The sequence below is a fragment of the Oncorhynchus mykiss genome, chromosome 26, assembly GCF_013265735.2.
Source record: "Oncorhynchus mykiss isolate Arlee chromosome 26, USDA_OmykA_1.1, whole genome shotgun sequence".
NCBI lineage: Eukaryota > Metazoa > Chordata > Actinopteri > Salmoniformes > Salmonidae > Oncorhynchus > Oncorhynchus mykiss.
Genome location: NC_048590.1, coordinates 21,031,810 through 21,050,573, shown reverse-complemented (window position 1 = coordinate 21,050,573; position 18,764 = coordinate 21,031,810). Strand labels below are relative to the sequence as shown.

At 43.0% G+C, this 18,764-nt stretch overlaps 1 protein-coding gene and 1 long non-coding RNA gene across 2 annotated transcripts in view; one reads left to right on the top strand and one right to left on the bottom strand.

Annotated features, from left to right (window-relative positions):
- Window positions 1-1,292: 1,292 nt before the first annotated feature.
- On the bottom strand, window positions 1,293-16,264 carry LOC110506381. The gene is made up of 2 exons (XR_002470958.2): window positions 16,131-16,264; window positions 1,293-1,388 (listed from the first exon to the last, which is right to left on the bottom strand). It is a non-coding gene; the product is annotated as an uncharacterized LOC110506381 (long non-coding RNA).
- A 599-nt stretch (window positions 16,265-16,863) lies between these two features.
- The window catches only part of LOC110506379 (teashirt homolog 3), a 38,452-nt gene continuing 36,551 nt past the window's right edge, over window positions 16,864-18,764 (top strand). The window contains exons 1-2 of the mRNA XM_021585957.2: window positions 16,864-17,001; window positions 17,408-17,778. Coding sequence (XP_021441632.2) covers window positions 17,739-17,778 — 40 coding nt within the window. The 5' untranslated portion in view covers window positions 16,864-17,001; window positions 17,408-17,738. The remainder of the gene's footprint in view (window positions 17,002-17,407; window positions 17,779-18,764) is intronic.

Below are 18,764 nucleotides of genomic sequence, written 5' to 3'. Positions count from 1 at the left end.
AATCACTGTATACTATAACCCACAATCATTCAGGAACTGCGATGACAACATTAGACAGGATATGCCAAATGCTCATTTATTGTCATTTTTAGATTCAACATGAAAACATGCATTACAGTTATACCCTACTTCACATTTCAATTGCATATTTAATATTCATAATGTAACACACTGTTGAGTATTAACCTCTGGAAGGCTATTCAAACCCTGGCTTGACAGACAAGTCTCTGCTCCGGCATAGTAAAAACATAACCCCCTCAAACATTTCTTTATGATGATGAAAACCATATGGACCTCAGTTACACAGCTTAAATAAGCATTTGCACAACTAGCAGGCAGGTTCTGCACACACGGCTGACTAGAAAAATAATTAGTGTGGTCACTGAGGTTCCGAATCATGGCAAAGCATGCAGACAACCCCCCCCCCCCCCCGACTGCTCCTGTTTTAGCCCCCTTCAACCCCCTACATAGACGGATACACTGGAGTGACACACGGCACATCGGATGGTTAAATGAGTCCGTTTAAAAATCAAGAACAAAAATTACATTTAGGAAAAAAAAATGTTTATTATTCTCTCTAAAATCACTGATGTCCTGCAAATTAGAATCCATTGTACTTTTTTTTTACTAGCTGAATGGGATGAATATTCTACTTGATCATAGACAACTTACTCTTACAAGATCGTGAGCATGTTTTCTGTGAAAGACTAATTCCCGTGAACCTTATTAAAACTCCCCCGTCTCTTGCCAATAAATCCCGTTTGACCACAGGAACATTTTCTTTCCCGCTTTTTCCTGTCCGATTTTTTATGTATTTTTTCCTGCCTTTTATTTACATATTTAATTCAGTTGTCTTCATGCATGTGTAGTGCGAAGTGTCATTTAGATCTGAGGCCTGGTTTAAAGTGGCGCGCGGGAGACTTTTAAGAGAGAAAAAGAGAGGGCCTGCTTCCAGAGCAGTTTAATACTGATGGGATCTGAAAAGGTGGAGACGACAGAGACTGATAACTAATGTACTTCCTGTGTACTTCCTCCCTCACTGTCAGCGCCCCTCCCTCTGCCCCCCACCCAACATAACTAACTGATGTGTGATGTGTGAGTTGCGGAGGGAAGGATGACATCGTTAGAGGATGAGAGGTGAGTGAGACTTCCACTTAGCACAGAGTGATGCGTTCACTCAGTTAGAGGGAGACAGAGAGCTGAGGAGACGTAGAATGGGCTGGCTGTGTGTGTGTGTGTGTGTGTGTGTGTGTGTGTGTGTGTGTGTGTGTGTGTGTGTGTGTGTGGGGGGACATACCCTGGCTCTTTGATGCTGTGCCCGGTCATTAACCGTCTGTGTCTGCTACCGGCACACAGTGAGAGGCAGTGACCTCCCGTGACCCTCGGCCCTGCAGAAAGGGAGAGAGAACGAAATCTGAGCATTGTGATGATGCTTGAGCTAATACCCTGAGTTGACCAGGCACCGTTGTCCTCGTTCCTCCATCTGGGCCTTGTGTTAGCTTACATCAGAGCTGTGAACACATCCACACAAACCTTTTTTTGGCAAGTTGTCAAATATAACAATTGAAACGGCAACATATTCCACAATGATATACATTGTGGACTAATGCCATGAAATGTTAGTTCGACATTTTCTTTTGGTTCAAACAGACAGGAAAGTTTTCCAACAAAAAAAAATGTAGAGAAATGTTTTGGGCCTGAGCAGATCGTTTTCACCAGCACACGACCACGGCTGTTTGGATCTCATCTACTTTCAAATGGTGACAAAAAGGTCATAATGGTGAGATAATGATATGATTATAGCGTCCACTTAATGTTGGTAACCATGGCACCAGCTCAGAGAGGTTTGTGATCCAATGGAGCGGGAGCTAAGATTGGCACCATGAAAGAAGTTCCGTGTTTTTACACAGCGCCGGAACGCCCTCAACTCAACTCAGCATAGTAATTACACATTAGGCTACTAGAACCCATCCAGAGGGTGGTTAAAAGTGCACTGTTTAATGGATATAGAATATGGATGAGGGAGATCATAGTTTCAGATGAGTAGGAGACACTGAGCTCTATGTAATGAGAACTGAACATTGGAGGGGTATTATGGGCCATCATATGGATGCGACAGAATGTCACGCTGATGGACAAAACACGTCACATCCTAAATAAGAAGAAAGACTCTTGATTTTTTTTAAACACACTGTCGGAGTGGGACACATAAAATGACAATTAAAATCGTGTTATATGGAGGGCAGAATAAGACACACTTGGAAAGTGGAAATGCAGAAATCACCTGATAAATCCGGCCCCACTAAGCTCTAAAATTACAACCCTTTTCCCCCCTCCTTTCCTTCTATTTGGTTCTGAGTAACGACTTCATCAGAATACAATACGCAAAGCAACTTCACTGCTAAGTGCTTTTTTCTCCCCTGAAAACACTGGCCCCGACCCAAGCGGAGGCGAGCGGGTTTTATGTATCACATTCATTTGAACAGATCACATGGCTTCACTGACGTTTTACAAGATGCATGGCTGGAAAAGGCTCTCCAAAACAATAGGACACGGCTCTGCTGTGACACTTCAGGCGGCCTGAGGTTCTGCTAGAAGTCAGGGGGCCCTCCCCCTCCAATCAACACACTCTCTGACACACTCGCACGCTGCAGCAAACACAGCCACCTGAGGTTGAGTGTGTGCATTGGATGCAGATGGGGTAAAGAAAGGAGAAAGTTGAGAGGGAGGTTGCACAGGCTTCATACTACATAATACACAAGAGGGGTTCCCAGTGTATTACAGAAAAGGGCAGCAGTTCACCCCACCTAGCTCTGCTGAGACGGTGAAGGGGAAGACAGGGTGAGAGAAAGGGAGGATGAGGGGAAGAGAGGGTGAGAGAAAGAGAGGATGGGGGGAACAGAGGGGAGGGGGAGGGAATGGAGGGTGACGGAATGATAAGGTGACAGAAGGGGAGGATGAGGAAAGAGAGGGTGAGAGAAAGGGAGGATGAGGGAAGAGAGAGCGAGAGAAAGGGAGGGCACCTCAGATTTATGTGGGGAGTAATGATGGGTATTTCTATCCATTCTATCTTGAGCACCACCAGCATCCCCCCATACTCTCTCTCTCTCTCTCACACACACACACACACACACACACTCGCTTGCACACACAGACACACGCACACACTCACAGACTCTCTTACATACACATACATACACACACACACACCCCTTCTCTGCGTGGGGTCTTTGTTCTGGACCCTGGCCTGCTCAGTAATCCCCAGCATGCACATTTGACCTACGACCCCTGTGCTTCCCCTTCGGAGATGGTGGTCATCAGAACTGCGCTCACATGCACCTGTCCACTGGCAGAATAATGATGATGATCCCACCATTGCAAGTGTGGATTTAGCTGTGAGTCGCTGGCTTGGGTCAGGGCATCTGTGGTCATCCGTAGACAGCTAAAGGAATAGCACTTCCCAAATCCCCATAGCCACAAAAGAGGAGTTGTAGTGGGTCAGCTCTGAGACTGAAGCTCAGCACTTGATCTTCTCACTGGGAGATTGTATTTCAACAGGAAACCCTTCAGAAAACATCTACACCTACAGATGCTGAGCGTATGAGCCTTTCTGTAGGTGCTGCTGCCGGTCAGTGACAACGCAACCCCCGAAACGTCAATCCCATTTTCACGATAATCACAATGAAAACTGAAATGGAACAACCTTGCTTGAGGTGTGAGATAAACATTGAGAAAAGAACAAAAACCAAACATATCCTGGGCTAAGATGGGAATCATTTAAACATTTGACCTCCGTCATGATGCTTTCTTATGCTCTTACTGCTTTTGATAAAATGGGCTAAAACAGATTCCTTTGGATGTGTAGGCCTGTGTCTAGCAACAGTAATTCAGAGAGGCAGAAAGTATAAAGAACCCAGTACACAGTGTCAGCTTGGATAGTGTCCCTCCTGTGCCGAGGGGCGGCTAATCAGTGGCTTGTAAAGGAGACCGCGGATGCCTAGGGGCACACGTTTACCCCCACACACGCACACACACACACATAAACACACACACACACACACACAACTGCGACAGTTTGTTTAAGTCTGTATGGGGTCACCATGATGCTATGTGATGGGAGGTTGATCCACAGGCAGATTCCTCCACGCAACGTTAACATTAACGTGTCCTACACGGACCGGGTCTTCCGTCAGATGGGTCTGTCTCCAGTCTTCAGGGGTTAGGAAGGATAGGATAGGAGGGGCTGAGGTTTTCCTGCTCCCCTCCCTCCCTTCCTCCTCCCTCTACTCCCCACTCTGGCTAAATGGGGGTTGGGTATACGTATGAAATCAAATGGCCCCGGTCATATCGTTCCCCTCATAAGGTTGGAGGATCTCGAGGATGTCACAGTGGGAGGTGGGTTGTTCTCCCCCTCCTCCTCTCGGCCATTAAGTTCATCTACCTCACTGTCTATTTGGCGAGAAAGATCCTACTCAGGAGTGGTGGGGGAATAAAGGCGCAGAGAATGTCAACGCAAGATAAACACCGGTGCGGTGAAGTGGCTCTCGCACGGCTGATGTGACGAGAGGGAAACTCGTGATTTGTATCCGTAGCCTTTAGTCTGAGAAAGCGTCTCACAATTGGACTGGCTCATCCCACAGGCAGGCGGCTTGTTCTGAGGCCAACATGAAAGGGATGTGTGTTGCTGCTTCATGTATGCTCTCTCTCTCTCTCTCTCTCTCTCTCTAACCACTCTTAATTTTTTTTCCCTTTCTTCTCTCACATCTCCCTCATTCTTCCTCACCTGATTTCCCTTTAATGATGTGTCTTTCCCTACCTCAGGGCCAGTAATTTCCTAAATCTGAGCTCTTTCTATCCCTCTCTCTCTCTGTTCTCTCTCTCTCTGTTCTCTCTCTCTCCCGCCCTCTGTTCTCTGTTTTCTCTCTCTCCCCCGCCCTCTCTCTGTTCTCTGTTCTCTCTGTGTTCTCTGTTCTCTCTCTCTCCCACCCTCTCTCTGTTCTCTGCTCTCTCTCTGTTCTCTCTCCCTCCCACCCTCTCTCTGTTCTCTCTCCCTCCCACCCTCTCTCTGTTCTCTCTGTTCTCTCTGTTCTCTCTCTCTCTCTGTTCTTTCACCCTCCCTATCTCTGTTCTCTGTTCTTTCTCTCTCTTTGTGTCTCCAGCTCCTTACTTGAGACATCTCAGTGTAGTTTGAGGCGGGGTTAAGATCTCGATGACTTGAGTTTGTGTGTGAAATGAGGAGGGCGGGGCGATTGAGGGAGGCTGTATCAGCGAGACATCAGTCGTAATTAATAAAGCTGGGCCGCACTAATTAAAAAGCATGATTAATGCAACGGGGAGGATATATGGCACGGCATGGCACATCATCGTCTTCTGAGTCACAGTTCCACAGGCTCTGAGGGGGAAACACATGGAAGTGGATCTGAGATGGAGGGAAAAGTGACTGCTATGAATAAATCACGAATGAAACCACCACACACAAACACAATAGCCTGATCTGATTAAGCTATCTTCACCATTTGAACAATGGCTTGCATAAAAATGTCACTGCCTTGCTAGCTAGCACATAACGTTCTGAGAACCATATGTTCCTTAGAGATTTGTGAGAGCGTAGTTGTCCTGTGGTTATTTTGTATACAACCTTTGCACAACTTTCTGGGAACGGTTCAGGATACTTGCTTAGTTTTGGAACATTTAGGGAACTTGAAAAAAAAACAACGTTATTTTCTTGGCATTTCAGTACTTTAACGGAACGTTTCCTAAAAGTAAAAATAAATTAAAAAATGGTTATATTTAATGTAAATGTTGTTAATGTCCTTGGAACGTTCTCCGACTTTTTTGACTTTGGGAACGTTCTCAAATAGTTCAGAGAGCATTAAGAAACCAAGTTCAACTGTGGGAATTTCAGAACTTCACCATATCGTTTCGTACAGGTTTCCTCAGTGCTTAATTTGTAAATCGGGAGGTCCCGGAACAAAACGTGGGCATGAGAGTTCTGAGGTACCGGAACGGATGAGGAAAAAAACATCACCTTTATAATAAAGCATTGCATGCAAATCATCACATTTGCGTAATGGCACCGAGCAGTAGAGTAGAGGCACTTTTACATTTCAGTAGCCTCGGGTCCGTAAAATGCAATTCTACATAATTTTACATGACTGGAGACTTTGCCAGGATATTTTGTGTTGTTGTTGAATTTTACCCCGTTTTCTCCCCAATTTCGTGGTATCCAATTGTTTTTAGTAGCTACTAACTTGTCTCATCGCTACAACTCCCGTAAGGGCTCCGGAGAGACGAAGGTTGAAAGTCATGCGTCCTCCGATACACAACCCAACCAAGCCGCGCTACTTCTTAACACAGCGCGCATCCAACCCGGAAGCCAGCCGCACCAATGTGTCGGAGGAAACACTGTGCACCTGGCAACCTTGGTTAGCGCACACTGCGCCCCGGCCCGCCACAGGAGTCGCTGGTGCGCGATGAGACAAGGATACCCTTACTGGCCAAACCCTCCCTAACCCGGACGACGCTAGGCCAATTGTGCGTCGCCCCACAGACCTCCCGGCCGGTTACGACAGAGCCTGGGCATGAACCCAGAGTCTCTGGTGGCACAGCTAGCGCTGCAGTACAGCACCCTTAACCACTGCGCCACCCGGGAAGAATCTTTTTTTGATAACTCACTTTCTTTTTTCTTTTTTTATTCCGCACAGGCTACTTTTAGACTGACAAACTGAGAATCTGAGATCAATAAAAAGAAACTTGTCTTGAATCCATCAATAGCCTAGGCCGAGGTGTGTGGAGACACATATTGTAGGCTAAAGTACGAGGTGGGAAATGAAAGTCCTAAAAATGCTTTCCAGTTTCACTGACTCCCCCAATGATGCGCAGGTCACTGGTTGGTGATGGCCGATGTGCTCATTCCAAAATCCTGTCTCTCTCTCTCTCTCTCTTCTGTAAAACAATACTTGGAAGTAGATCAAATATTTTGGTAGCCTACAGCATAGCAGGAGCCATTTGCTTTCCGGCTTGTGTTTTCCCTCGAATGTATTTGAAATATTGAGAAAGACCTGTTTTGTATGTGAGCTGTTTTTTCACTGACAGATTTGTGCCAGATGTAGGTTATTCCTTGTTATCGGGCTACAAACCACAGCTCTGCAATTTTTTTTAAGAAGCTATTGATCCTCTGTGGCTAAATGATAGGCCTTCTCGTGAGGTAGTAGGCTATTCTGAATGATTTCACTTATTTCTGAACAGACAGCAGTAACTCTATAACTTTGTCAAATGTATTTCAATTTATCAGGAGTGCTGCAGTTCCTTCAGAACCTTTCGTGCGGCTATGATTCTGTAAGGAAATACATGATGAAGTGCAATGCTGGAGAGATGACAGTTGCAGGTTCATGCCTATCAGAGCAGAGAGGGATCATGGAAAGTGAATCTCATTCTAGTTATGTGAGAGATACTGGCGACCTTCTCACACAGCCACGGCCATGCGTTGGTCTCAAACATAGGTTACTGTGTTGCGCAAACCACAAACCGGCCCAACCCAAATCAACTCTTAGAATATTAGGCCCAGGCTGAATATATACTTTTTCACATTATGTTTTTTGTGAGAAACCTCTTAAGGATCCGACCCTTTTTTTCAATTTTCACCTAAAATAACATACCCAAATCTAACTACCTGTAGCTCAGAACCTGAAGCAAGAAAATGCATTTTTTTTATACAATTTGAAAGGAAACGTTTTGAACTTTGTGGAAATGTGAAATGAATATTGGAGAATATAACACATTAGATCTGGTAAAAGATAAAACAAAGAAAAAAACATTTTATTTTTGTACCATCATCTTTGAAATGCAAGAGAAAGGCCATAATGTATTTAACCAGTCCAGGCACAATTTAGATGTTGGCCACTGGATGGCAGCAGTGTACGTGCAAAGTTTTAGACTGATCCAATGAACCATTGCATACATGTTCAAAATGTTGTATCAAGACTTCCAAAATGTGCCTAATTGGTTTATTAATGAAGAGGCAACTAAAATGAACTTTTATCGCTTTTATTATAATTTTTACATTGCAAAAAGTTTGAGAAAAAAATGTCATGTCACGAGAGGTACTGGATCCGGCTAAATAGGTTCCGTAAAAAACTGTCCAAAATGGAGAGGTGTCATATCCTGTTCTGGCAGAATCCGGCTAAAATGAAGCACAGGCATTCCTCATGGTTTTATTTCAAGTCATGTTCTCAAATTGTTCTTAGAACGTTAAGAAAACTTTCCATAAAAACCACAAGAAAAATTTAGTAACATTCAGGGAACGTTCTAAGAATTGAAAGCTATTACAACATTCTCTGTCTGTTGTTACAGATATTGCAGTTGCTCAAGCTGGATGCAGTCCGTACACATTGCATTGGAGCAAAAACAATCCGTGTTTTGTGTGATGATGTCGGCTAATCTTTATAGTTGCTGCCATATCCTAGTCACTAGCCAGAATTCTTGAAAAACGAATGTAACTCCCTACTTAAATTTTGGGCCAAAAAACGATCTGCGTTTTAAATACTGAATGATCCTGCACGTACCGCACGAGTACGCTACCTAGCTGTTCCACCTCTATTTTGACTGTCTGTATGTGTCGTGCTTGTGTTTGATATGCTTTCCTAAATATACTGTTGCAACAGACAACAGTTTGCACGAACATGTCCATCATGTTCTTATTTTTGTTGATTTATTTAACCAGACAAGGCAGTTAAGAACAAATTCTTACATACAATGACGGCCTTCCGGGTAACAGTGGGTTAACTGCCTTGTTCAGGGGCAGAACGACAGATTTTTCCCTTGTCAGCACGGGGATTTGATTTGATTTGAACTTTCGGGTTACTGGCCGCTAGACTACCTGCCCCCCTTATACGGGCGGCAGGGTAGTCTAGTGGTTAGATTGTTGGACTAGTAACCAGAAGGTTGCATGTTCAAATCCCTAAGCTGACAAGGTACAAATCTGTCGTTCTGCCCCTGAACAGGCAGTTAACTCACTGTTCCTGGGCCGTCATTGAAAATAAGAATTTGTTCTTAACTGACTTGCCTAGTAAAATAAAAAAAATTGAGTAGGTGTCTGTTTAAAGCCAAACTATAGTATGTCACTATTGGTGTAAGTTAATGCCTAGAAGAGTACACACACTACATTGAGAGCAGAGCCTGTACTGTACTTTACTGTAGGTAGACCCTCCTAATGACTTGACCACGTCTGGCTAGGCCTGTGATTCAGTTCCCTGCGGGTGACGTCACCACAGACTGATAGTGTGGGCTTTAACTAGGTGATCTCATCTCTTCTTCATTTTTTACAGTTTAACAGATGCTCCTATCCAGAGTGACTTACAGGAGCAATCCTTGCTCAAGCCTTGCTCAATATTTTCCACCTCGTCGGCACAGGGATTCGAAACAGCAACCTTTCGATTACTGGTCCAACGCTCTTTACCGCTAGGCTACCTGCCAATGTACTTCCTTAGCAGGCAGCTCAATGCCTTATTCCAGCAGTCTAACATCATTAACATGTATATGTCGTGTCTCTATTTGTTGCATTATCAGAGGACTGGATATAACAGCACATGACAAAGTACAAAACAAGGCTACCGTAGGGTTAGTGACAGGATATGATAATTCAGTGGTCAACCCTATTTAGCTCTAAATATACAGAGGCATGAGAAATGAGGGCACTTCCTAAATGCTGGAGAAGATCCTCTGTTATTTTGCATCCTAACCTGTTCTAAGCGGGTTTACCATAAGGTCTGCACATCAGGGGTGGCTTACATTAAGAAAACAAAAATGGCCAGCATTTCTCTTTTTTAAAATTTGTGCTTGGTTCCCTGTTTGTCTGGTTCTCATCGGGGTAAACATTTGTTCCAGTTGCAGAGCTGGAACATGAATCACAGACGAGAAGAGGAAACCACACTGACAGCTGCAGCTCATTACCGGCACTATTACTGATACAGGGGGCTGCTGGGGGAAATTCCTCCTGCCACAGAAAGCGTTCCTGTTTACCATACACCGCCTAGGATCAGGACCTACACACACCCACCCAGACATACTGTACCAAAACACACAGGCACATGCACACACTGCACACATAGAAGCATGCATAGACACACTGCATGCACACACACGCTCTCCTCTTTCTATCTCTCCCCTTATCTTTATCCCTCCCTCCCTCTCTGTCTTCCTTTCTACCTATTGCACTCCCTACCTCTCGCTCTGTCTATTTCTCACTCCATCCCTCCCTACCTCTATCACTCTCTCGCTCTCTCTCTCTCTCTCTCTCTCTGTCTTTACTCACCATAAGGAAGGATTGACTCACAGTAGTACTCCATGTCACATGGCTTATCCAAAACCCACAACTCAGTAAACTGTATATAGTTTTACCTCTTATGTTTGATTTTCACACAGGAAACAAACAAGCATATTTATTTAAACACATACTAACAAGCTGCACTATATTCATCCTGTGAAAATGAATTAGAAGTTAGCCTAGACATTAAATTGATTAATGGGCTGGGGTCAATTCCATTCCAATTCAGTTCAATCTGGAATAAACTGAAATTTCCAATTCCAAATCTCTGTCATTGAAACACTTTAAGAAAAAATGGAATTGGAATCCGAATGTCAGTTTCCTTCCTGAATTGACTGAATTGGAATGAAATTGACCCAAACTCAAAAAACAATCCATTAAAGTTTCAGCAAAACATTACGCTGAGAAAAGGCTATGCATTATCTGCTGTGTCATTCAACTCAATAGATGTGCTTGAATACAATTAGATCATACATAGAATAAAACTGACGCAACATCATTGTATACTAGGCAACACTGCTCTCCACCTCATTTGAGAGGTACCTAGGTCTATTTCCTTTATTGCAGACCGGATCAACAAATGAACTGCTGAAACAACACCAGTGCCAGGTCTGGCTGTGACACAGGCCTATCTGATCCAATGGGTTAATGTATTCATTTCTCACCATTCCCCTCAAAAACATAAATCAAGCACAGCAAAACACCACCTTGTATTCTGACTCATCCAACCCTCTTTGACCTCTGCCAATTTTTATCTCATTGTGGTTTAACTTTGTAGATCAGACTTTAATTTTGAAGCGGGTCTCTGGGACAGTGATGAATAGGGTACATCAAGGAGGGCTTAAATTACCCTCTCCCTGGTGGCTAGCGGCCGGGAGGGTTGGAGGGGGAGGCTTGGTGACCTAGTAACAGACACAGAAAGAGGACTGGTCAGCACTTGCCCTCTCAGCCCTGCAAACTCGCACAGCACACCCAGCTATGGAAGAGGGAGGCAGAATAAAATACCTGCATCCACTACCTATAACATTCCATCTCTGTGTTTTCAGAGTCAAAGTACAGGATATGTCTTGTTGAGATGAGTTAGACTTTTGAGTTGCTTTGGATGATAACTCTGCGCTAAATTGGAGTTGGCCTATTATGCTAATAGCTGCTATGTGAAAACGCAATTTTCGGAATAAATTGTGACAACAAAAAAAAAATCATATTTTATTTCATATTTTACCTCTGAATATGGAAAATTGTTGCTGACATTCATCTTATCTTCTTCTAAAGAAAAAAAAGGTAGGTTCATGAGTCTAATAACGTTCACTTCGCCTGAGGAGTATGCAGCCTGTATGCATTGTGACGGGGGAGCTAGTACTTAATAAATACACACAAATACACATAGTTATACTACTGATCTCAGAAAAACCAATAGGCTTAAAGTCCTCTTTCCACACATTATAATTTCATTTGCTAGAAGCCTCTTGTTTCCTTTATAGCTACCAAATACTTCCCCTCTTATTCTAGGCTATAGCCAATCCCTTCCTTGCGCATTTTATACAGTCTACTAGGAACAAGAGTGCGGTGAAGCTGAATGGATCAGGTGAGCGCACTCTCCTCGCCAATGTGATCACCATACAATTCCTGATGGTTTACAAACCCCATTCTTATCCATTCATACTCCAGTTCTCCAGTTTTCCCAAATATCCCTTTTTAGGAGGAAGACAAGTATTCACATGGCTGTTGCAAGCCCATCCTCGACCCCAGGACAGAGAGCAGGTTTGGCAACTGTGTGAGGCGCGCCTCCATGGGTCCCGCAGCGCTGCTATCTTATGACCTAGCCGACCCTGGTGCGTCGCAGCTGACTGCGTCGCCACCACGGGAGTCTATTGCAAATATTCCCCAGGGTGCTATTGTTCACAGTAGCGGCAATTATTAACCTTTATTCGTAAAAGATGTTATCTCAAACCGCAGGTTATAATGGCTTTATGTAAGCCTCTGGTGAGTTTGTGAAAGTGATGGTCCACCTCGCTCTGTGTGCATCAAAGCGGATGCTCCAAATACCGCTCCAGCTAATTACTTGCCACTTGCTCGGCTGCGTAAACTCGAGTGGTCCTACAACACGGTTGGTGCGGTGAATGTAGTAAATAATCATACGGGTATATTTTGGGAACGTTGTCCTGACCTTATATGAAACATTGGTCAAATAAGTTAGTTTGGTCGATGGACATATCGTAGTCCTACTGAAAGTCCCAAGTGCAACTTTTGGAATGAAACATGAATTAACAATATGCTATTTGACCAATGTAGTTGCATTGCTTGCTCTTTGGGATTTTAGGCTGGGTTCTGTATAATCACTTTGTTACATCTACTGATGTAAAAAGGGTTTAACAAATACATTAACGTTTTGCTTGATTGATTGATAGATGTATTATTTTAAAAAGTGCATAAACACATGAAAATGTAAGATCATTTCAGTGTTTTTTAAACAAAAATAATAATTTGGGGGATAGTCTATTCCTAAACACAACGGAAGTCCTAATCCATCAAATTATAGTCGAGTTGACGGAAACGAAAAAAAAGAAGTTGTTATGGAATAAAATAGCACCACTTTTAGGCAACACTATAAGAGTAAAAATTACAATAGTACCAGATTTACCCAAATAAAATTATGATTTTACCAAATAAAAATGACTAGGCCTAAAGGATTTATACTTATCAACAAAATGTGACATTAGAGGCAACATGCGATAGGCTACACTTCCCTAAATCATATGAAACGTCCAGGTGGGGTTCTGATTCTTCTCTAACACTATTTTGATTCTGCAATTTTTGATAAGGCCCTGTCTTATTCTCCCTAAAGGAAAAGGGAGGTCTAACGATAGTTAGAAAGATCCAAACTAGGTGTTTGAGTAACGGGGGCGTTTTGAGGGAAGTTGCTCCAAGCTCTGAGTGACAAAATGGAGTTGAAAGTTATCAAATAAATATCACAAATATATACCAAGAAAAGTATCACTCTTTTAACTTAGCATATGACGTATATGGAAATTGACTAACTTTAATTAAACAAATTCCCAAAAAACAGAAACAGACCAGTTTTGTTTGCTTGTTTTTTGGTCTATAAAGTGTGTTACTAGGCAAGGCCTGCAAAAAACTTGCTGTCTGTGACATGCGTGGGCGTTAAAAAAAAACAATCATTTTAGCTGTCCGATTTGTTTCCTTCTGTAGCCTATTATGAACAAGAATGAGCGAGCATAAAACCATCTTCATTTGAATCCTCCATAGCCTAGCAGTTATCAAAAGTTGACTTAACGAACAGACCCATTATTGGTGTGCATGTGCACGCACACACGTTACACGTTACCTTGATAATTGCACAGTAGAAAACAGTGTCTGAACGGAAATATAAATGCATTTTCCTCTACAATAACCATGGTCACTCGAATCATTGTCACAGTTACAAACGCAGGGGCTGATTAAGTTACATGGGAAAGAGCAAAAAAAGGGCGAGACGCTTAAATGTGTGCCCTTTCCCCATCTCTGTCCCTCTCTCACTCTTTCCATTTCTGACTTCTGTCCCACATACACAAACACACACACACACACACACATACAGAGAGAGAGACAGATACATGTACCAAAGGGTAATTTACTCTAAGATGATTGTCGAGAGAATGAGTGCACTTATTGCAATATTAAGGATAAGGAAAGTCCCACAGAAGCATACCAAGCAAAGCTCGCAGGCTTAGTTTTAAAATAAAGGGTAATTAAGAAATATATGTTCATGTTTTTTATTTGATGAATCTACATCGTTATTGTTATTATTAATAATAGTAATAATTTAAAAAAAAACGTTTTAAAATGTTGTAGTTTACAAACTCCTAACAACAGAACAAACATCAGTAACAACAATCACTTTTTGGCCTATTTCTTCTATACTTCTGGTTAACTTGAATATTGATAAAGTTACGTTTAAATAATCATTAAATGTCATTATAATTCCAACTTTTCAAGGAATCCATATCTGATCGTAAGTTGAAGAGAATAGCTGTAGATAGCCTCACCTCTGAAAAGCTAAATATAGGCCTAAATGTGCCACACTGCTAAACATGGAATCTAACTCTAACCTTATGGCCACACGCTTCAACTTTTGTTTGAGCGGAAAAATGATTGCGTAATGACATGCACGTTTGGCCTAACCTGTAAACAGAATTGCCTGAATCACATACCTGCCAACAGAATGAGGGATATGTCAAATTTCTATCTGGCATTGTATACAAGGAATGAGCAGAAACATGTTCAAGCTAAATGCTATTATTATTATTTTTAAATAGCGTTTTCGTAACGATAATCTTGAAGTTGAAATGTTGTACTGGTCACTCTCTCGTAGAAACTCGCAGCCACACACACACACACACACACACACACACACACACACACACACACACACACACACACACACACACACATTCACACACACACACACACACACACACACACACACACACACACACACACACACACACACACACACACACACACACACACACACACACACACACACACACACACCGGGCATCATTGACATCTTTACATTTTACTTCACGATCCCTAAAAAACATTTAAATTTGTCTCATGTATTGTAGCCTTTGCTTATGCCATTGGCACACTCTTTTCAATTGAGCGAGCGAATGATTAAGAGTAGATTAGAAATGTAGCCTAATACTGAACTGAAAGTAAAGTTACGCCCAGAGAACTGTCAAGTTATCGAATTGCTATGCATTATGCACTACTGTAAAATTGTATGCAACCACCTGCATTTCGTTTAATTATCACCCTAAGTTAAAAAAGAAAGAACGAAAAAGCTCGCATTCTTCAACATTGTCTTGGAAACATGTTGAATAATTATCTGTAGAAAATTACATAACAGGCCTATTGTATTCTGTAAATATGTGCAGACAATCTTTTCCAGTTGTCTTCCACAACTCATTTAGTCCTCAGCACCATTAGGAGATATCAGTCAGCCTATCTCAAGCGTTCTATTGCACTTCGCCTTTTTGTGCGTTCCCAAAAAGCACTTTTACGCGCCTTTACGCACCAACCAAATAGAACTTCGGACACTATGTTTTTAGTCCATCTGAAACAAAATGTGTATATGGTTTCCATAGTTTGCATTAAAAAAACACAGTGATTATTTCAGGTAGCAGTGGCTTTCCAGAGTTGACAGTAGGCTTCAGACGACTAGAGGCAGAGAGGCACACAGCTTTACATAGCCCACTGTCTCAATGCAATGCTATTGAAAAGCTACCGATTGCATCAAATCTGCCTTGATTCCCTTTTGATTTATTGTATTAGGAAAGGAGAATGACGACCATTAGACCACTGAAAATCGCCAGGCTGTTGACCAAAGCTAATGTGTCAGAAATGTAGAGGCGCTGTGCGGAGGCTGCTGTGTCTACTGAGAGGGGTATTGTCGTTGCGAGTATGCAGAGCGTGTGACACTGATGGATGCGCCAATGGTTAGACGGACAGATGCTTGGGCGGATCTAACTGCATGCAGTGGTGTAGCGGCATACGCAGCGAGATTAGGCTAAAACATCCGGAATCAGTGAAAGAATGATTCTTCCTCATCCCTCAACAAGCCTGGCGAACGGAGAGGAGATCGTGTTCCCATCGAGCGACTCCTCTGCCACTAACAAGGGATTGATCCCCTCTGCGGTCAGATATGTCTGACTATTGACTAGCGTGAGACTGGGAAACCACGACACGGCAAAAGACACGGACACAAACATCTGGCAGAAGAAAACATCCTTTGACAACTTACCGTGTTCTGGTTAGCGAGAAAATCATTTGCATCCACAGTCATAACCTTTCCAGCAGACAGCGGACCAATTGTATTCTATCTTGAAGATGATCTGAAAAAGAGGGATAATTTTTCCACTTTCCCCCTAAATAATACAGAAAATTCTCTGTAAGTTTTTTCTTTACTGTGAGGGGAAACATTTGAAAGAAAAAGCTGATAGTGTCTGTGTTAAGGGTCCAAATCTGGAGGATGGGGATGTGTGCATAATTTTGATCTCACTGTTAAAAAAAAACGAACCTAGTTTTCTTTCCATTCTGTATCAACAAAAACAAGGAGAGCGCATGATACGGATTTTGTGCCTGCCTCACATGAGCAGAAGAAGGCATCTTGCAGTGAGGAAGACTCGACTGATTCGCTGTTGCTGTTTTAAATACCTACTATCAGCCACACAAAGAAGAGGAAAAAGTGCTATTAGCAGCCAAGAAAGTGTTTGGCAATAGCTGCTGATCCATGCTCTCAGAGCAGCTGAGGCACAGCACGAGTCCATCCCCTCCTTCTGATGTACATTATTACAACAAGGGATACCCAATCAAGCACGTATCTCATCGATTCGAACTGCTCTCCGTGGATTTTGAACGCGCTTGGACAAAATAACGGAGCGAGCCAGCGTGTGGGCGACAAGTCCGTCCATCTCTTCTTTCAACCTTTGCCTTTACCCCGCTATCTTAAAAACAATATATATTTGTTGATGCTTTTAAGGGGACTTGGAAAGACTGGGATTTTCATACGATGGCTACAGCGACGCTGAGATGCTGCCTTGCTGGTTTTTAAATTGCGTGTGATGACTGGATATCGAAATCCTCATGGATAACGCAGTTAATCGACGGATTGAGTAAGTATGCCATTCCGTTAACACCTAGTCAACATTAAGATAGTCCAATAGCCTAGGGAAGTAGAACATGTTTTGTTTCCATGTGTAGCCAAAGAGTGGAACGGTGCTCTCCTCCTTACAGTTATGCTATTGTGTCAGCATTTGATCTCCAGCATGCGTGGATGACTTTTGAAAATGCTCACGAATGATTTATTTCAAATAGCAAAGCTGACTTTTTATGCTGTATAGACTGTATAGTCCGCGTCAGACACCGTTACGGGGCTGCGGTGAGGGACAGCAGACATGTGATGCCTATATGACAAGAGCTAGCTAGCCATTGGATGTGCACGGCACAAATGTGACAGTGCTTGATGTTCGCCCCTGTTTGCAGACTTTGAGTGACGCGTTCATTTCGTTTTCCTTTAAGCTTGCCTGTTGCAGCCTCCAACGCGGAGTGAGAATCACATTGAGGCTGAAGACCCCCCCCCCCCCTCCCCCCCCGCCACTGTACTCTCCGTCTCCACACACTGTGATATCCAAGTCGAACAGGAGAAGAAGAAAAAAAACCGCTTGTTCTTCTTCATCTTCAGATCTACCCGTTCTTCAATGTCTGCATTTTTGTTTGAAAACTGCCGATCTATGTCAGCCTTCTGAAAGCGTCCCGGGTACCGTGTAAGGAAGCGCCTCTATCAAAGAAGAGCGGACGAGCTAGGGATCTCTGGGGCTAGAGGAGAACTCTTCAGAACCCCGAAATAAGCATGCCGCGGAGGAAACAGCAAGCGCCCCGGCGTGCGGCAGGTACGGTTCTATGATTTGCATGTTATCACCCCTGTTTTCACTACGACTGCTGAGCTATTTCCATTGCTTTCACTAGTCCCACCATGTATAGTACTGAATCATGTGCGTGTAGCTACATTGTAGCATAGCCTACAGTGGGAGGAAATGGCAAATACCCATTCACTCAAAGAGGGATGGTTAGGCTACTAGCTATAAGTTTTTTTTTGTACTTTCCCTTTGAAGGGGATTACTTTTTTTATTTTACAACCACGAAGACCACGTTTGATACTAGCCACCTACTATTTTAATAGTGATCTGCATTATCAGCACACTTACATAGCCCATTAGGCTACATAGCCTAGTTATTGGCAACCTTGTTTAAATGTTCTAAGTTGATCATTTTGTCGAACTTCTGGGGCAACAATGATTCCACTCGGTGAACGATCTGCTAACAGCAGTTCTCGAAAGACATGGAAGGTTTACAGGCCGTAGCTCTATCCGACTGGTCAAAGACAACCTCAGCTTTGATTGGCCTCTCTCCCTTTTGCCCTATTTTAGCCTACTCTCCCTTCCTCCCCCCGTAGGGTGTAGATATTGACCCCATGAATCAGAGATCTATAAAGAAGCGTAGGGAAAAGGGGGCTCTTGTCAGCTGACTGTCATTATTTCCTTTGATGCTCGTTTGGGGCTTTGTGCTAAAACATTTGATCATAAAATGTAAACTTTCGCCTAGTTTCCCTTTGCTGATTTCTCCTTTCTGGGAAATACTTAAAGATGATTTCGCAGGGGAGACGTGGACTGGAAGAGGCTTTAATGGACAATTGCCATCTTTTATTTGATGTCTGATTGATTGCCCGTCATCTGGCTTGTCTTTGATCTATTCTTTCCCGATAAACACAAATAAATCACTTCCCATAGCAACGTCAAGTCAACGTTCGCGTGACGTCATGTCTGGTCTGACAATTAGCGATTTAAAACATCTTTAATTGCTTCTTTTGTACTTTTTC